This window comes from Musca autumnalis, unplaced genomic scaffold, assembly GCF_047663935.1.
Source record: "Musca autumnalis isolate F117 unplaced genomic scaffold, ASM4766393v1 scaffold_1, whole genome shotgun sequence".
Classification (NCBI taxonomy): domain Eukaryota; kingdom Metazoa; phylum Arthropoda; class Insecta; order Diptera; family Muscidae; genus Musca; species Musca autumnalis.
Window position 1 is genome coordinate 283,044,834 of NW_027411644.1, and position 18,010 is coordinate 283,062,843.

Consider the following 18,010-nt stretch of genomic DNA (forward strand, 5'->3'; position numbering starts at 1 on the left):
CCTGGTTGAGTCCTCGTCCAATACATGTGGAAATGCCGTGCAGCGCTGTTGTGGTACTATGCTGCTTCCGGAACCCGTGTTGATGATATGCAACTGGGTAACACGTTCTGATACTGGGGAGGAGTAACGCCTCAAGTATCTTTGCTACTGGCGATAGAAGTGAAATCGGCCTGTATGACTCCCTTTGCTGGCATCTTTGCCAGGTTTTAGCAGCGAGACCACCCTTCCAGGCATCGGGAACTATTAGGGTGGCTACCGAAAAGTTGAGGACCTTACTTAAATACTCGACTCCCGGTGAACTTTTGTATAGGAAAACTCATCTTCGGTGAACTTTTGTATGGGAAAGGTCATCTCCGGTGAACTTTTGTATAGGAAAACTCATCTCCGGTGAACTTTTGTATTGGAAAAGTCATCTCCGGTGAACTTTTGTATTGGAAAAGTCATCTCCGGTGAACTTTTGTATAGGAAAAGTCATCTCCGGTGAACTTTTGTATAGGAAAATTCATTACCGGTGAACTTTTGTATTGGAAAAGTCATCTCCGGTGAACTTTTGTATTGGAAAAGTCACCACCGGTGAACTTTTGTATAGGAAAAGTCATCTCCGGTGAACTCTTGTATTGGAAAAGTCATCTCCGGTGAACTTTTGTATTGGAAAAGTAATCTCCGGTGAACTTTTGTATTGGAAAAGTCACCACCCATGAACTTTTGTATAGGAAAAGTCATCTCCGGTGAACTCTTGTATTGGAAAAGTCATCTCCGGTGAACTTTTGTATTGAAAAAGTCATCTCCGGTGAACTTTTGTATAGGTAAAGTCATCTCCGGTGAACTTTTGTATTGGAAAAGTCATCTCCGGTGAACTTTTGTATGGGAAAAGTCATCTCCGGTCGCTATTGGGGTGCTCGATAAATTGTCGGCAGAAATAGCCTGCGCACCTCTTCGGATATGTCACAGCCACGCCATTAAACATGGCAGATGTCCGATCGTCTCTCCTACCAGGGTTCTATAGCGTCTTAACCGTTGTCCACAATTTATTACAACCGGCTCTAATGTTACAGCACTTCAGATGTTCTAGCCACTTTTTCCGCTTGTGCTCACCGACTAATCTATTGACTTCCATTGTCAATTCTCTGACTCTGGGGTCATTACTGTTCGAGCGGCGAAGTTCATCACGCTCATTATCTAATCCCGTAGCCTCTGCTGGGAAATTAGGTCGTATATCAGATATTTGACCAGCAGGAATAAAACGAGCGGCAGCAGTAGTGATGATGTCTCGGAATTTCCTCTCTGCTACCCGTACATCAGAGGGATTGGGCAGTTCTCTGAAGCGTTGACTAGTGAACTCTCTGAAACCTTGCCAATCCGCTTTCCCATGGTTAATGAAAGTACGGCGTTCAGAGGTTATAAAGTCTGTGGGTCTATTTATGGTGATGAGGATTGGGAGAAGGTCCGACCCAAGGGAAATTACGGGTTGCCATGTCACGTCATTCATCAGACCAGGTGACACAATGGATATGTCAGGCGAACTGTGGCAGTCCCCACGATCCCACGACGGCCGGTTCTATGTACCGGATTGACTCGAGGAAACATCTTCTCGGACAGGGGCCGTCTCCTCAGCAACTACTTGTTCGTGTACAATTTTGAGGTAGTAAAGGACTTTGTCTACCTCGGCACCGCCATAAACACAACAAACAGCATCAGTTGTGAAATACGAAGAAGAATAGTGCTGGCCAACAGATGCTACTTTGGGCTAAGTAAGCAATTTAAGAATAAAGCCACATCTCGTCAAACAAAAGTAAAACTTTACAAAACACTGATACTGTCCGTACTAATGTGTGGTTTCGAAGCATGGGTATTTGCGCAAGCAGATAAGACAGTGCTTAGTGTGTTCGAGAGAAAAATTCTTCGAAAGATCTACGGGCCAATCTGCGTTGACGGCAAATATCGACGTCGTATGAACAACGAGATGTATCAACTATACAAAGACATCAATATAGTTGAACGAATCGAGATACAACGATTGCGATGGCTAGGCCATGACATAAGAATGAGTGATGATACCCCCGATAAAAACGCGTATAAATACTGGCCGCATGGATGTTTATGCAGATCTGGAAGGCCAAAGTTTCGTTGGAGCGGACAAGTGAAACGATACATGAGAAAGCTACATATCCCAGATTGGGTAAATAAGGCAGAAAACAGTGAGCATTGGAGATTTTTTCTTAGTTCGGCTTATGGAACAAATGTTCTGTAAAAAGCCAGCTAAGTAAATAAGTACCCTTTAAATCCAGATTAAATTTTTCATTTGGTTTATTATTCTTTGGTTTATTATATTCTTAATTATTGAATTGATTCTTATACACACATACCTACTAAAATATACATATTTACAAAGATTCATATACTCTTAAAACAAAAAAAACAGTAAGGAGCTGGAATTGTACTAAAAACCAAAAATGGAACATCTTATAGTACATGTATCATCACACTGTCACACAGGCACAATGGACAAAACGAAAAGGCGTTGACAGGAAACGAATATCAATCCTTTGGACGCCAAAACAAAAAAATTAAAAATACTGACTGAAAAGCAATTAGGCTAGTAAAAAATCACAAAGTGTCTTAAAAAAACCCGAATGGCACTCTTCAGGGGGCATATTTGGTTTGATTTAGTTTTTCCGTAGTCTCATCAGCAGCATTGGCAGGTGGTGCTTTGGGTAAGCTGAAGAATTTCTGTGAAAATAAGAAGAAGAAGAAGAAAAAGGAAAAGAAATTAGTGTCGTCAGAAATCAACATTAACACTGCAATTCTAAATAACTGCAGAGGAATTTGGATTTTTTGTAATTTTTATTTTTAATGGATTTTTATTTATATGAAAGCAAGGCTCTGCCAAACCTCTAATGCTGCCAACTAGAAAAACCCGCCGAAAGAACGAAAACAAAAACAACACATTGTTTTCCCCCACACAACTGTAAACACTTACATCATGTATGCCAAAGTTGCGAGCTTCCTCCATAGTGTCGGGTAGTTTTTTGTGCAATGTTTCGGGTAAAAACAAAGCTGCAACGGCGCCGATAAAGAACAGCACTCCCAAAATGTAGTACGGACTGCGAATGTCAACTGTGGTGCCTAAATACACCAAATACGGTGCTACAACGCCAACAGCATTCGCCAGGATGGTGCCAAGGGCAATGCCCGTTTGACGCATACATGTCGGATAGATTTCCATACCCTGTAAGCTGGCGGTGAAGAAGGTAACCGCATTTAAGAACTTGATAAACGCTGCCAAACCCATAATTACAAATTCGTATTTTTCATCTGCAACACAAAAAAACAAATGGGGAGGATGATAGACTTGCGTCTGTGAAATTGCACATGAAATTGAACAAACCTGTAGCCAACAATATCAGCGGTATGCAAGCCAAAAATGAAACAAAGAAGGAAGAGCTATTGGTAAAGCGCCGACCAAATTTATCGCCTAAAAGAGAGAATTTATGGAAAAGTATTTTTTTATTAAAGTTTTATATTGCCGAATTTTGCTGAACTTACCTAAATATCTGCCCAATAAATAGGCAGGAATTTCCACAATACTTTGCATTAGAAAATTCAGAAAGGGATTGCCTTGCATCCGCGAACTGAAGAGCACCAATGTGAAATAGGAAACAGCTACCACACACCTGCAAAAAGGAAAACAAAGCAGATGTGAATCTATTTTAAATATGTCTTATAAGAAGGCAATTAATTAAGGTGTAAAGTTTAAGTGGGCAGCTTCCACAGCGGTCAAACCATTGAAATTTGTATACAACAAGTAAAAAAGTATCAGTCGACATTGCCGACAGATATATACCCTAAGCCTATGTTAATTCAAACTTTCATCTACGGACAGAATTAATGTATTTAGGGTGTTTTCAGAATTTTGTGGCCCTTTTGGACATTTGAACTTGCCGACAAAAATGTGGATTTAGATTAAAGTTCAAAAGTGTTGCGGAGCAGGTACTTAAAGGAATGGACCGAATTGGTCTATTATGGAAGTGGACCTTATTTTGGGAGTCATTATAATATGTCATCGTATAATTTTGAATCAATAAGCCACGAAGCATGGACTTGTCCACGGAAAACATAATATGGCTGTAAACAGATCCACAACGAACAGCATCGGTATACATTTCCAAAGGATCTTCGAACATATCCTAAACTCCACTTAGACATAAATGTTGAACTTTTCTGGGGGAGGTACCCTAAGAAGAGGAGCGATATGTGCCATTTTAGAGGCTAAACTAAATTTCGACCAAATATAAGGAGATCAAAGTTTGGTCCACATGCACCGTACAAGATATATCGTGCATACCGTTTTTGTGACATTTTTCTAACATTGGGGCGAAATACCGGAAGTTGTGGACCAGTATTGCCCATCTTCGATCTGAAAATAAGTTTGGATAAAATATGACGAAGGCCAAATCTTTAACCAAATCGATTAATCAGTTCGAGAGTTATCGTGCTCTATGGTGCAATATGGTTTTTTCACCTTTCGGACTGTTTTCTCAAGAAGTATTGACTTGTCCCTGAAAAAACTTTTACCATCGTAATGGAGGCAGCGAATGCAAGTTGCTTGAACAAAAATCAAAGTTCGAGAGCAGGTCTTAAGTTGAACTTATCCGAAAGTTTGTGTTGTAGGTACCCGAAGGAGTGGACAAATATAGTCCATATTCGAACCTTATCTATATCTGGTAGATATGTATATTGGGATGTGTAAAGTATGGACGAAATCGGTCACTTCAAGAGTTATCGTGCGCACAATTTTTTCGAACATTTTTGAACTTTCGTGGGGGAGGTACCTGAAGGTGTGGACCGATATGGCTTATCTTCGAACGTAAACTGAGTTTCGAGAGTTAGGTTGCGCACCAAACACCTTTCAGGCTATTTTCTCAGGAAGTATGGACTTGCCCCTGATGCAGCGGGTACCGTCGTATGGGCGGCAGTGAATACAAGTTGTTACAACACAAATTAAAGCGATTAGAAAGCAGGTCCTAATCTGAACTTTTCCGAAATTTTGTGGGGGAGTTACCCGATGGAATGGACTATTTAGTTCATATTGGAACCTCGTCTACTTCAAGAGTTATCGTGCTCACAAATTTTTCGAACTTTTGTGGGGGAGGTACCGGAAGGAGTGGACTGATATAACCCATCTTCCAACTTAAACTAAGTTTGGACAAAATATTACGAAAGCCAAAATTTGAACCTAATCGGTTGATCCATTCGAGAGTTATCGACGGACATACCTAAATCAACTCAAAATTGTCTGAAACGAATTTCCTCCAAAAATACTTGGGGTCTACAACCATTATTTCGATGAGGCACATTTTTCCGGTATGAAAGTGTATATGAGGAAAAGCCAAAATTTGTTAGTTTTTCATCGAAAAAAATAAAAATTTTTTTAAGCAAGAGAAAAAATTCCCATTTTTAAATCTGTTTGAAATACTAATTTCGGTTATTGTGCGCAAAAGTTATGGTGGTTTCAATCCCGATAATAAGAAAAAATCTTAAAAAAAACGATACTCATTATATTGAGAAGTACTGTTAATTAATGACTTCCAATGTTCTATATGATTACTGAGGTCCCATAACTTTAGTAAAAAATTTGTAAATTGTCGCGGAAAATAAGAAAGAATTACAACAAATTGGTACTTTGCAACTTATTATACCCTCAGCCTTTAGGCTAAGGAGGGTATATACACTTTGATACGATGAAAATGTGCCTCATCGAAATAATGGTTTTAGACCCCAAGTATGTTTGGACGAAATGTGTTTCAGACAATTTGGAGTCGATCTAGCCATGTCCGTCTGTCTGTCTGTCCTGCTGGCTGGAGCGCACGATAACTCTCGAACGGATGAACCGATTCGGTTCAAATTTTGGCTCTCGTAATATTTTGCCCAAACTTAGTTTAAGTTCGAAGATGGGCTACATAGGCCCACTCCTTCCGGTACCTCCCCCACAAAAGTTCGAAAATGTTCGGAAAGTTTGTGCGCACGATAACTCTTGAATGGAGTGACCGATTTGGTCCATACTTTGTATAGTGTAAACTTTCTACCAGAGTAATATGAGGTTCCAATATGGTCTCAATAGGCCCACTCCTTCACACACAAAAATTCAGTTTAGGGCCATCTCTCAAATCGCTTTGATTTTTGTTTTAGCAACTTGTATTCACTGCGCTCCATACGACGGTACAAGTTTCATCAGGGGCAAGTCCATACTTTCTGAGAAAATAGCATGAAAGTTGCAAAAAACCCCTATGACACCGTGTAAGGTGGTTGGAGCGCACGATAACTCTCGAACGGATTTGCCGATTCGGTCAAAAATATGGTCTTAGTAATATTTTGTCCAAACATAGTTTAAGTTTGAAGATAAGCCATATCGGTCCACTCCTTCAGGTACCTCTCCCACAAAAGTTCAAAAATGTTCGGAAAAAATTTTCGTACGGTAACTCTTGAAGGGAGTGGCCGAATTGGTCTATACTTTTCACATCCTAATATATCTACCAGATATAGATCAGGTTCAAATATGGACTATATTCGTCCACTCTATCCGGTACCACCCACACAAAATTTCGGATAAGTTCACTTTAAGACCTGCTCTTGAATCACTTTGATTTTTGTTGAAGCAAATAACTTGGTAAAAGTTTTTTCTAGGGGCAAGTCCATACTTCTTGAGCAAACAGCCCGAAGAGTGTAAAAACCCCCTGTGGCACCATATGTTGCCGCTGGATATCCACTTCCATAACGGTCAATGTCGATCCATTCCTTTTAGTATCACCTCCGCAAAACTTTTGATCTTTAATCCTAATCAACATTTTTGTCTCTTCAAACGCCCAAAATGTTTAAAACCCCCTAAATACATACGTATTTTGGGGAAAAATTGTTTTAATATACACAGGATGAGGGTATATCTCTGTCGGCAAAGACTGATACTTTTTTACTTGTTTTAATACAATTCAAGCTGTTTATGTATCCTAAAAATATGTTTAAAGTAAGACCCAGCTTAATCACATATTTGTTGTTTTCAAATTTAAAAACAACAAGCTTTTAAAGTGGGGGTAGTTAAAATTGATTTACTTTAGGGAAGGGCAGAGAATATTAGTTTCATCCAACGCCACTTGGACTCATCAGTTCTCTTAGTTCTTTGCATTGAAGCAAAGAACTCTTCCCCAATTTTATGGCGACTCGAGCTCAAGAATAAATGTGACCGACGAATTCGTGTAAATGCGAATTCAACAGAAACATTCAAAAACTCTCGTTTCTTGGAATTCGCATTTATAGGAATTCGTCGGTCACATTTATTCTTGAGCTCGAGTCGTCATAAAATTGGGGAAGAGTTCTTTGCTTCAATGCAAAGAACTAAGAGAACTGATGAGTCCAAGTGGCCAAAGTGAATCCTAAAAATATTTAAAAAATATGCACGTAATCTAAACATCGCGAAGATTCAAACAAGGGAGCAAAGGCTATAGACGGGACGGGGCCGACCATGAGATACCCTACACCACTACCCCTGTGCATAAGCTTTTCGCTGCTAAACATTTCTTTTAGGGAATATAATCCGACTATCACCAAAAACAATATGCCTCTTTCACTCTGGGACCCAAATAAACAACCAAAATTTCGTGACTATCCGATCAAAATTACGACCTGTAGCGTGATTACAAGGTTTAGGTGGACAGACGGACAGACGGAAGGACACACATAGCCAGATCGACTCAGCTCGTCAAGACATTCATTTTGCTATATATAAGTATGGATCTACGACCATTATTTCGATGCGTTACAAACTTTTTGGCCAAAACCAACTTATAATACCTTCCCCACATAGTGGTGTATGGTATAAAAATTTGGAAACTTGTACATACATATATTATTAATTTTGAGTGGCATTGCAAAATACACTCGGAGTCGACTCCGGAGTCTGGAGTCGTGAAAAAAGTCGACTACAGAGTCGGTGTCGGAGTTGAATTAAAAATGGATCTACTCCGAAACCCTGGTTTTGGGGGACAATGGGATTTTGTCTCTGACCTTAGGTACATATTTGGAGCCAAAATACCGCCCACTTTTTTAAATATGTTAAATCTTGTAAACTATTGACCACGCCCACTCTTTTCAATACATTATTTTTTCAAAAGTGGTGCCCGAAGTCCCGACCACGGCCAGTTTTTAAGTATGTTATATCTCGAAAACAAGCGAACCGAATTTCACGAAATTTTGTGGAATGTGCCGTGGTACATGTACGCATGAATTTCGAAGGTGGCACGGTATCTCTCTTATTAAGAAAAACGAAATATTTTCAAATCCAGTTAAGTGGTGAAGTTCAACGGCCCATGAAAAACTAAAAACATATACGTCTCAATAAACGGAGAATTTTACTTAACCATTTCTTTTTTTAATTTTATTATTAGATCGCGTTAGGACGATAATAAATTCTAAACAGCATCAATGTTCGAAAAAATCCGACAAAGTCCGTAAGAGAAAAGAAAGGTTTCAGACAAAGTCTGTTGATAAATTTAAAATCCTCAATGAATAGAATAACTCGGTATGACAATGGACCCCAAGAAATGAGGTAGAAAATGTTGCATAAATCTCCCAAAATACTGAAAATCGGGAGGTACCTAAAAAGGGGCCTATAACCAAAAGTGGAACTGTGTCCACAATTTTTAGTGGAAAATTGAGTGACCACTAGAAACCCTAAGTACCAAATTGCAACTAATTTAGAAGGAAAGGGTGGCTTAAGTCCCCAAAATACCGTTATATGGGGGCTATACCAAAATATTAGACGATGTTGTTCATATTTGTCTCATTATTACCCACGGACAACTGAGTTTGTGCAAAATTTCAGAAACATACATATCTCCATTCGTTTGGAACTTATTAATTTCGTTGCGCTAGATCAGTGAGTTCGACCACTGTGCAACGCTTTGAATGATTTCGGGTTCCTAATGACATTTACAAAATAATACCTCGTAAGTTTTAATGATTGTTCCTCGGCAAAAACAGGTCTAATGACACGTAAAATTTTCTCTTCGTCCTCTCACTACCGGTGTCTTCAAATCACAACCCTGGGTTATGTTATAGTTGGACACGCACACTCTGTATCAACCTGATGTATTTATAGTTGGTCTTGATTTTCACTTGTTGGTGAGCGTTGAGAAGCACTTGAGAGTCCATTTTTCTGACGTCCATACATAGAAGTAGAATCATTCATGACAATATTTAGCCAGTGCTTTTGGTCAGCGGATGCCACAGTGATCCAATGGTTTTCATTCTTGGTTTGAATTTGAATGCTTGAGTTCGTGCCCAGGTAAGACAAAGGCACATTTTGTACTTCGGTTAAGCCCTTCAGCGTAATTTTGGCATACATTTTCTGGGGATAAATCCATGTAAAATGCATCTTCAAGTTATGTCGTACTGTGATCGTCGTTCGGAATCGGCAGTCCCATATCATTGAGCTAACAATTAAATCGCCCTACACTCATTGATATGAAAAAACCCTCCACTTGCCTCTTCGAGGATGTTCGTTGCACTTGGTTCCTTAAACTCATAAAAAACGTGCTATTTAATTATTTTAATTTCGTTTTTATTTCAGTTTTCATTCCGCATCACTTTCGCTTTTTCGCTTTTTACTCTTTAAAATAGTTTAACCTTTAAAATCTTCCCATTCTTTAAATTGCATTAATTTTCTTTCCCCTGCTTTTGTACTCACCAACTGAAACCCATGATGCAAGTGTTTCTGGCCAGACGCCAACCAGAGAACAATGATGCTATGCCGTAGGTAACTTCTTGATTCGTACTCATGTAGATGGTGATCAACTCTTTTTCGCTCATGTCAAATTGACGTCCATTGATTCTGGCAATTTTCTTAAATTGCCTAATCGCATCACCAAAGCGTTTCTTGCTAATCAACCAGCGTGGCGATTCAATGACATATCTAGCCGATGAATCCAAGGCAAAGAAAATAAAAAAATAAAGAAAAAAATGGAAAACAACAAAAAATGAAAAATAGAAAATGAAAATAGAAACGAATCTAGATTTGATGGGGCTATGGAATTTGATGGCCAGTGAGTGAGTGGATGAATGAATGAGTGAGTGATGGGGACAAACGAAGATAAAAAACAGAGAAAATTCAATTGAAACAAAGTTACGGCCAGCAGTAGCAGCATCACACACAGAGGGCATAAAAAATTACGAATAAAACATTCATTTCACCCTCCCCTCCGCCCCCCGAATTGCAATTGTTTGGTAAGATAGTAAACAGACCCTGGGTTGTGGCCCCAATCGATATCTTCTTGCTCTCGCACCACTTTTTTGCCAGTTTACATCAGTGCATATTTGGTCATAAAACAAAACATTGTGTAAAAAGGTTCCGGGTTTCTTCTCTTTGTGTTCGTTTGCATGTGTGTGTGTGTGTGCCGTTGATGATGTTCTTCTTCTGTGTGTTTCTTTTTTTTGTTTTATCGAAAGAAATTGAAAACAATCGAATGAATTTGATTGGATTTCAAATGAATTGAACACACACTCGCTCGCACACACACACATCTTTGCACACTAAAATACGCAGACACATATTCATACATGTCGAATTGAGCATAAGAAGACATCGTGCAATTGCTTTATGCTTCAATGAATCCTTTTCGGTGGAACTTTTAATGGATGGAGGCGCAGGAGGAATGGGAGTAAGGTAGCTAGCTAGCTGGAAACCAAACCGAACCAGCCAACCAACCAGCCATATACTTTTGCATTTGCAAGCAATTGCTTGTGGAAGACCAAGAAAGAAGCATAATGCTAAAAACAGGAGACTGATACCGGCAACCAACCAACCAACACTACAGCAATATGCTTCGTGGTCCTGGCAATGGCATTGTTTTCATTTTTTCCCAGCTTAAAGAGTTTCACTCGCTTCGCTGGTTGATTCGTTTGTTTGTGTGCGTGACGCTGGGTGTGTGCGTGTGTTTGTGTTCGATTTCATAGTTCTTTTTGCAAATTGTCGTAATGAATAACAAAGGAAACAAGAAAATGCGAAAAACAACCAAACCAAAAAACCCCAAAAGGATCAAACCACACTCGCATAGTTATCCTTGCTGCATTGCAAATCCTTGCAAGCACATGTATACATGTTCACATGTTTCACGGAATTATATTAGGGTGTAATGAAGAGGAGGAAATTGTGGTATTGGAATTCAAATTGTGATTTCTTTGAATTTTTGCAAATTGCATTAGACTCCAATGTATGTCAGTGTGAGTGAGTGTGTTTATGTTGTCTGTTGTTGTGTTTACATAAAAAATTCACCAATGTTTCGACAGTTCTACTCACTTGGAGAAAATCAATACTAAGGCTGTTGGTATCGTTGTTATCCACATGAAGGGCGCCCATTTGCGTAACCACCAGAAAAGCAGTGGCATTAATGTTGTTCCAATTGACCAACCAAAACTCTGATATATGGCTATTAAACTTCGATCTTGTCTGAAATTAAAAGAAGGTACAGCAAAAAATACAATGAAAAGTTGTTAATTTAAATAAGACGAAAATGCAAAATTTGCCATCCACAAATAAAATAAAATCAAAAAAATAACAAAAAACGGATCAGCGTCTTTCGGTTTTGCGTAAAGTCATAAAGTAGATTCTGAGCCGCCAATAAAACCCGTTTGAATGTTCAAGTAAACATTCGGCCACAAAAATATTCCTAAGTTTATTCTGGGGGAAAGTTGAATGATCCCATCGAAGCCTAACTAATTGTGACAAATTCTTGAAAATATCGATATGTAATTGGAAGGTACCTTTTGATGGGGGTATAGCAAGAACTGGACCTATTTCAACGAATTTCTGGGGGAAAGTTAAGTGCTCCTAACGAAGACGAAATAAGAGATCTTTGCAAACAAATACCGACATAGCCCACCTTCTGACTATAACAACACATGGCCTGTTCTCGAACCTGCAAAAATCTACTATTTATGCCCTCCACCATAATATGGAGCGTATAATTAAATGTCTCATTCCGTTTGCAACACATCGAAATATCCATCGAAGACCCTATAAATTATACATATTCTTGATCAGGGTAAAATTCTAAGTAGATATAATCATGCCTGTCTGTCCATCCGTCTGTTGAAATCCAGATACACCAATTTTTAAGATAGAGCTTTGTAATTAAGTATAGATGTGTCTATTACTCCTAGGATGACTGGTATTGCACATGGGCTATATCGGTCCACGTTTTGATATAGCCCACATAGAACGTTAAAACCCGATTTTCGGTATTTTGAAGGTTTTAGCTTCATTATCACACCGAAATGGCTTAAATTAGGTACTTAGTCTTCGTTGGCGGTATAAAACTTTCGCCCAGAAATCTGTCGGTACAGGTCCACGTTTTCATAGAACAGTACCATAGAACGGTACCTTCCGATTTTCGGTTTTTTGAAGGTTTTGGCCACAGCAACGTACTGAAAGTCTGAAATTTTATATTTGGTCTTCATTTGGGATATTAAACGTCCCATATGAAATTTGTCTGTATAGGTCCAGGCTTTCATATGACCCCCATGGAACGTACCGCCAGATTTTCGGTGTTTTGAAGGTTTAAGCCTCACAATCACACCGAAATGGCTGAAAATAGGTACTTAGTCTTCGTTGGGGTATAAAACTTTCGCCAAGAAATTGGTCGGTACGTGTCCACGCCTTCATGTAGTCTCCATAGAACAGTACCTCCCGATTTTCGGGTTCTTGAAAGTTGTGGCCACTGAAACGCACCGAAATGTCTGAAATTTGGTACATAGTCTTTGTTGGAGCTAAAAGCCTTTCTGACTGAAATTCGTCGGTATAGGTCCACGTTTCGATATAGCCCCCTAGAACGGTACCTGCCGATTTTCGGTTTTTTGAAGGTTGTGGCCACAGCAACGTACTGAAAGTCTGAAATTTTATATTTGGTCTTCATTTGGGATATTAAACGTCCCATATTAAATTTGTCTGTATAGGTCCACGCCTTCACATAGCCCCCATAGAAAAATACCTCCCGATTTTCGGTTTCTTAAAAGTTGTGTACTTTTTGTTGAAGGTAAAAGCCTTTCTGACTTAAATTCGTCGGTATAGGTCCACGCCATCATATAGCCACCATAAAACGGTACATCCCGATTTAAAATTTGTTATTTAGTCTTCCTTGGGGTTAAAAAATATTCCAGAAGGGAATTATCAGTATAGGTCCGCGGGTTCCTTTATCTCCCATAGAAGCGTAACTTTTAATTTTCGGTATTTTGAAGGTTTTACGGAAATATCTGAAATTTGGTATTTAGTCTGCTTTCTAAAAACTTTCCGCCAAAAATTTGTAGGTATAGATCGACGTTTTGATATAACTTCCATGGAACGGTTCCTCCCGAATTTCGATATTTTGAAGGTTTGCCACATTGTTTTACCGAAACTGAAATTTGGTATTTAATCTTCTTCATAAAAGAAAGGAAACCAATTGTACCATTTTACTTCAATACAACACGTGGTGGAAGGTATAACAAGTTCGGTCTGGCCGAACTTAACGCCGTTCTTACTTGTTTAACATGTTCCCTTATAAATTTGAAAACCAAAACAAATTTCTGTTTACGGGAACACAAACATTAATTGCTTTCCAATACAATTTTGTTCAAAGCCAATCAGAAGACAGCAAATATAATGCCGTTTCTACTCGGTCAAATTTGTGTAGCAGAAAAAAGGAGACATATATCCCCACAAAATTCACGAAGGGACAAGAGAGGCTTCTCTCATATTGGCTCAATGATCAACGGTGTGTCTTACGACACCCTTGTAGAGAAGTTCTTCTTAGCTGAAATACTCAGGAAATAGTTTCCAACATTACACTGAGGAAATTTGCCACAGACGAAAATGTTGATGTTCTGGTCTGGAATTTAATCGTAGACCTGAGTGTAAGGCGGACGGAGTAAGGAAGCGTAATTTAGTGCCTTATTTTATGCTTTTTTAAGGGATTTAGTCATGTATTTAGCCTATTAAGACATAAATTAGCAATTTTTGTTCCCCACTGTCCGACAGTATCTGCGAAAAAATTATTAAAATTGTCTTAAGTGAAAAATCGTCATTTTAGACCATAAATCGTAATTTTTGACTTTTGCTCCAAAATATCGTCAAAATTATGATAAATCGTCAAATTCGGCAACACTGGTGCTGTATCAAAACGTAGACCTATAGCAACAATAAAGACCAAATATAAAATTTAAGCCATTTCGTTGTGACAATGAGGCTAAAACCTTGAAACTACCGCAAATGGGGAAGTATCATTCTATCATGGACCTAGAGAAACAAATTTCTGGGGGAAAGTTAACTGCTCCCCATGAAGACGAAATACGAAATTTCAGCCATTTCGGTGATATTGAAGCTAAAACCATTAAAATATCGACGATTGGGAGTTTCCGTTCTTTGGGGGCTATACAAAGCATGGGATTATAGCAAACAATTTCTGGGGGAAAGTTTAGTGCTCACTATGAAGACTAAATATGAAATTAAAGCCAATTCAGTGTTATGATGGGGCTAAAACATTGAAAATAATGAAAATCGTAAGGCACCGTACTATGGGCGCTTTATCAAAACGTGGACCTCTAGCAAGAACTTTATGGTGGAAAGTTGAGTGCTCCCAACGAATATCAAATATGAAATTGAAATCATTTCGGTTTGATAATTTGTTTAAAACGTTGAAAATACCGACAAGTAAAAAAATACCAGTCGGTATTGCCGACTGAGATATACCCTCAACCTGTGTGAATTGAAACTTTCATCTACGGACAGATCGAATGTATTCGGATTTTTTGTGGCCCTTTTTGGACATTTGAACTTGCCGAAAAAAAAATTGGATTAGTATTAAAGTTCAAAAGTGTTGTGGAGGAGGTACTTGTAGGAATGGATCGACTTAGTGGATCTTATTTTTGGGGTCATATCTTTTGGATAGATATCGCGCCCACTAGCCATTTCAGTGGGTCATCGTATAACCTTTGGACTAGTATGCCAGTAGGCCTATTCTGTAACTTTTATCGATTGAAAAGTTGTTAAAATTTCTTTTGTTTTTGTAACAACTACAAAACAAACAAATGAAATTGTTGTAAAATAAACAATGAGTAAAGTTGTTAAAAAGTTACGGAATAGGGGGGCAGGAAGCATCCACTTTTTAAAGGAAAACTCTACCCTAAGGAGAGGTCCGATATGGACCATTTTAGAAGTTAAACTAAATTTAGACAAAATATTAGGAGATCCAAAGTTTGGACCAAATTTGGTTGCCCCCCTCAAGAGATATCGTGCATACCATTTTAGTGACATATTTTTTAATATTGGGGGAACTGGTATTGCACATCTTCGAACTTAAACTTAGTTTGAACAAAATAGTACGAAGGCCACATTTTGGACCGAATCGCCAGATCCGTTCGAGAGTTATCTTGCGCTCCAACCACCACACGTGGTGTCATAGGGTTTTTTTACCTTTCAGGCTATTTTCCCAGGAAGTATGGACTTGCCCCTGATAAAACTTGTACCGTCGTATGGGGGCAGATAATACAAGTTGTTATAACAAACATCAAAGCGATTCGAGAGCAGGTCCTAAACTGAACTTTTCCGAAATTTTGTGTGGGAGGTACCCGAAGGTGTGGTCCGAATGAATCTATACTGGAGCCTCGGTTATTCCCTTCCAGAGTTATCGTGCGAACAAATTTTTCGAACATTTTCGAACTTTTGTGGGGGAGGTTCCGGAAAGAGTGAACCGATATGACCCATCTTCGAACGTAAACTATGTTTGGACAATATATTGTGTATTATATAAATTAAATATTTTTGGATAAAATGAAATGTTTTTAGACGTGGCACAAAATATTGGCCTTAAAAGATAATATGCGTGGAAGCTGTGGCTATGTTTATGTTAAAAAAATGGGTAAAAATGGGTTGAAGCCAACATGTCTTTTTTGTTTTCTCTCGATTTTTGAGTAAACCACACTTCTCTCGATTATCTTGTGAAAGTAAAAATAGGAGCAAACTAAATAAGGATCATCTCATTTATGTATTACTTTTCAAAATTTGAACTGCTTCTACCATTAAATGATGCTGACATTTTGAAGCCAGATTTACAGTGTTTTTTGAAATTTTCGTCTAATTTTATTCTGCAAACAGGTTTTTCAAAAAATCATATATAGGATTGTAGTACTTGCGATTCTGAGTTATTTGATACGTATATTGTGAATGTAGTATACACAGCTTCATAGAAATCTGCATCCAAATGCGAAAATTTTATGCGAAAATTTTTCTAAAAATCATATTTTTCGGGTCTAATATTTGCAATTGTCTCTAGAATACCTCGTACTCCATTGTACGTTTTAGTTTTTTACGTTCCGGATCCAATAAATCATTGATCGTGAAAATCCATCTACTAAAACGTGAGTTACGAGAAATTCCAAAGTAGAAAAATCACCTAAAATTGTTTTTGAAAATATCGCGTATTTTATCGCGTTTTCTTCGGATCGTTTCTACTGCAATGAAAAAACTAGTGCAGCATCTTCGTTTTAGCGGAAACAGAGATTTGAAAACTTCAAGTAAAAAGGTATCAGTCGGCTTTGCCGAAGGAGATATACCCTCAGCCTGTGTATAGTAAAACAATTTTTTTCCCAAAATACGTATGTATTTAGGGGGTTTTAAAACTTTTGGGCGTTTGAACCGACAAAAATGTTGATTAGTATTAAAGATCAAAAGTTTTGCGGAGGAGATACTAAAAGGAATGGATCGACATTGACCGTTATGGAAGTGGATCTCCAGCCTCAACATATGGTGCCATAGGGGGTTTTTACACTCTTCGGGCTGTGTGCTCAAGAAGTATGGACTTGCCCCTACAAAAACGTTTACCATCGTAATTGAGGCAGCGAATGCAAGTTGCTTCAACAAAAATCAATGTGATTCGATATTAGGTCTTAAAGTGAACTTATCCGGAATTTTGTGTGGGAGGTACCGGATGGAGTGGACAAATATAGTCCATATTTTAACCTGATCTTTATCTGGTAGATATATTAGGATGTGTAAAGTATAGACCAATTCGGCCACTCCTTTCAAGAGTTACCGTACGAACAATTTTTCGGAACATTTTTGAACTTTTGTGGGGGAGGTACTTGAATGAGTGGACCGATATGGCTTATCTTCAAACTTAAACTATGTTTGGACAAAATATTACTAAGGCCATATTTTGGACCGAATCGGCAGATCCGTTCGAGAATTATCTTGCGCTACACACGGCGTCATAGGGGTTTTGTGCAACTTTCAGGCTATTTTCTCAGGAAGTATGGACTTGCCCCCGATAAAACTTGTACCGTCGTATGGGGGGCAGTGAATACAAGTTGCTAAAACAAAAATCAAAGCGATTCGAGAGATGACCCAAAACTGAACTTTTCCGAAATTTTGTGTGGGAGGTACCCGAAGGAATGGACCGATTAAGTCCATATTGAAACCTTATCTAAGTCTGGTACACATTTCAGGATGTGCAGGGTATAGACCAAATCGGTTACTCCCTTCAAGAGTTATCGTGCGCACAAATTTTCCGAACATTTTCGAACTTTTGTGTGGGAGGTACCGGAAGGAGTGGACCGATATAGCCCATCTTCGAACTTAAACTAAGTTTGGGCAAAATATTACGATAGCCAAAATTTGAACCGAATCGGTTCATACGTTCGAGAGTTATCGTGCGCTCCAGCCAGCCAGACAGACAGACAGACGGACGGACATTGCTCAATCGACTCCAAATTGTCTGAAACACATTTCGTCCGAACATACTTGGGGTCTAAAACCATTATTTCGATGAGGCACATTTTGCCCGTATGAAAGTATATATCACCAATATTTTTGAAAATTTAACATACCTGAAGCCAAGGTTTACCGTTTTAGAACACGCGACTTGAGATTGTATATTATACAAATTAAATGTTTTTGGATAAAATGAAATGTTTTTGGACGTGGCAAAAA

General features: G+C 38.6%; 1 protein-coding gene across 4 annotated transcripts in view; it reads right to left on the bottom strand.

Moving 5' to 3' along the window:
* Positions 1-2,294: 2,294 nt before the first annotated feature.
* Positions 2,295-18,010, bottom strand: part of LOC141389628 (organic cation transporter 1) — a 123,475-nt gene continuing 107,759 nt past the window's right edge. For all 4 annotated transcript variants that reach the window (XM_073961462.1, XM_073961463.1, XM_073961464.1 and 1 more), the window contains 6 exons: positions 11,348-11,497; positions 9,740-9,964; positions 3,547-3,674; positions 3,389-3,475; positions 2,981-3,315; positions 2,295-2,730 (listed from right to left, as the gene is read on the bottom strand). In XM_073961462.1, the coding sequence (XP_073817563.1) occupies positions 2,644-2,730; positions 2,981-3,315; positions 3,389-3,475; positions 3,547-3,674; positions 9,740-9,964; positions 11,348-11,497 (1,012 nt within the window). In that variant the 3' untranslated portion in view covers positions 2,295-2,643. The remainder of the gene's footprint in view (positions 2,731-2,980; positions 3,316-3,388; positions 3,476-3,546; positions 3,675-9,739; positions 9,965-11,347; positions 11,498-18,010) is intronic.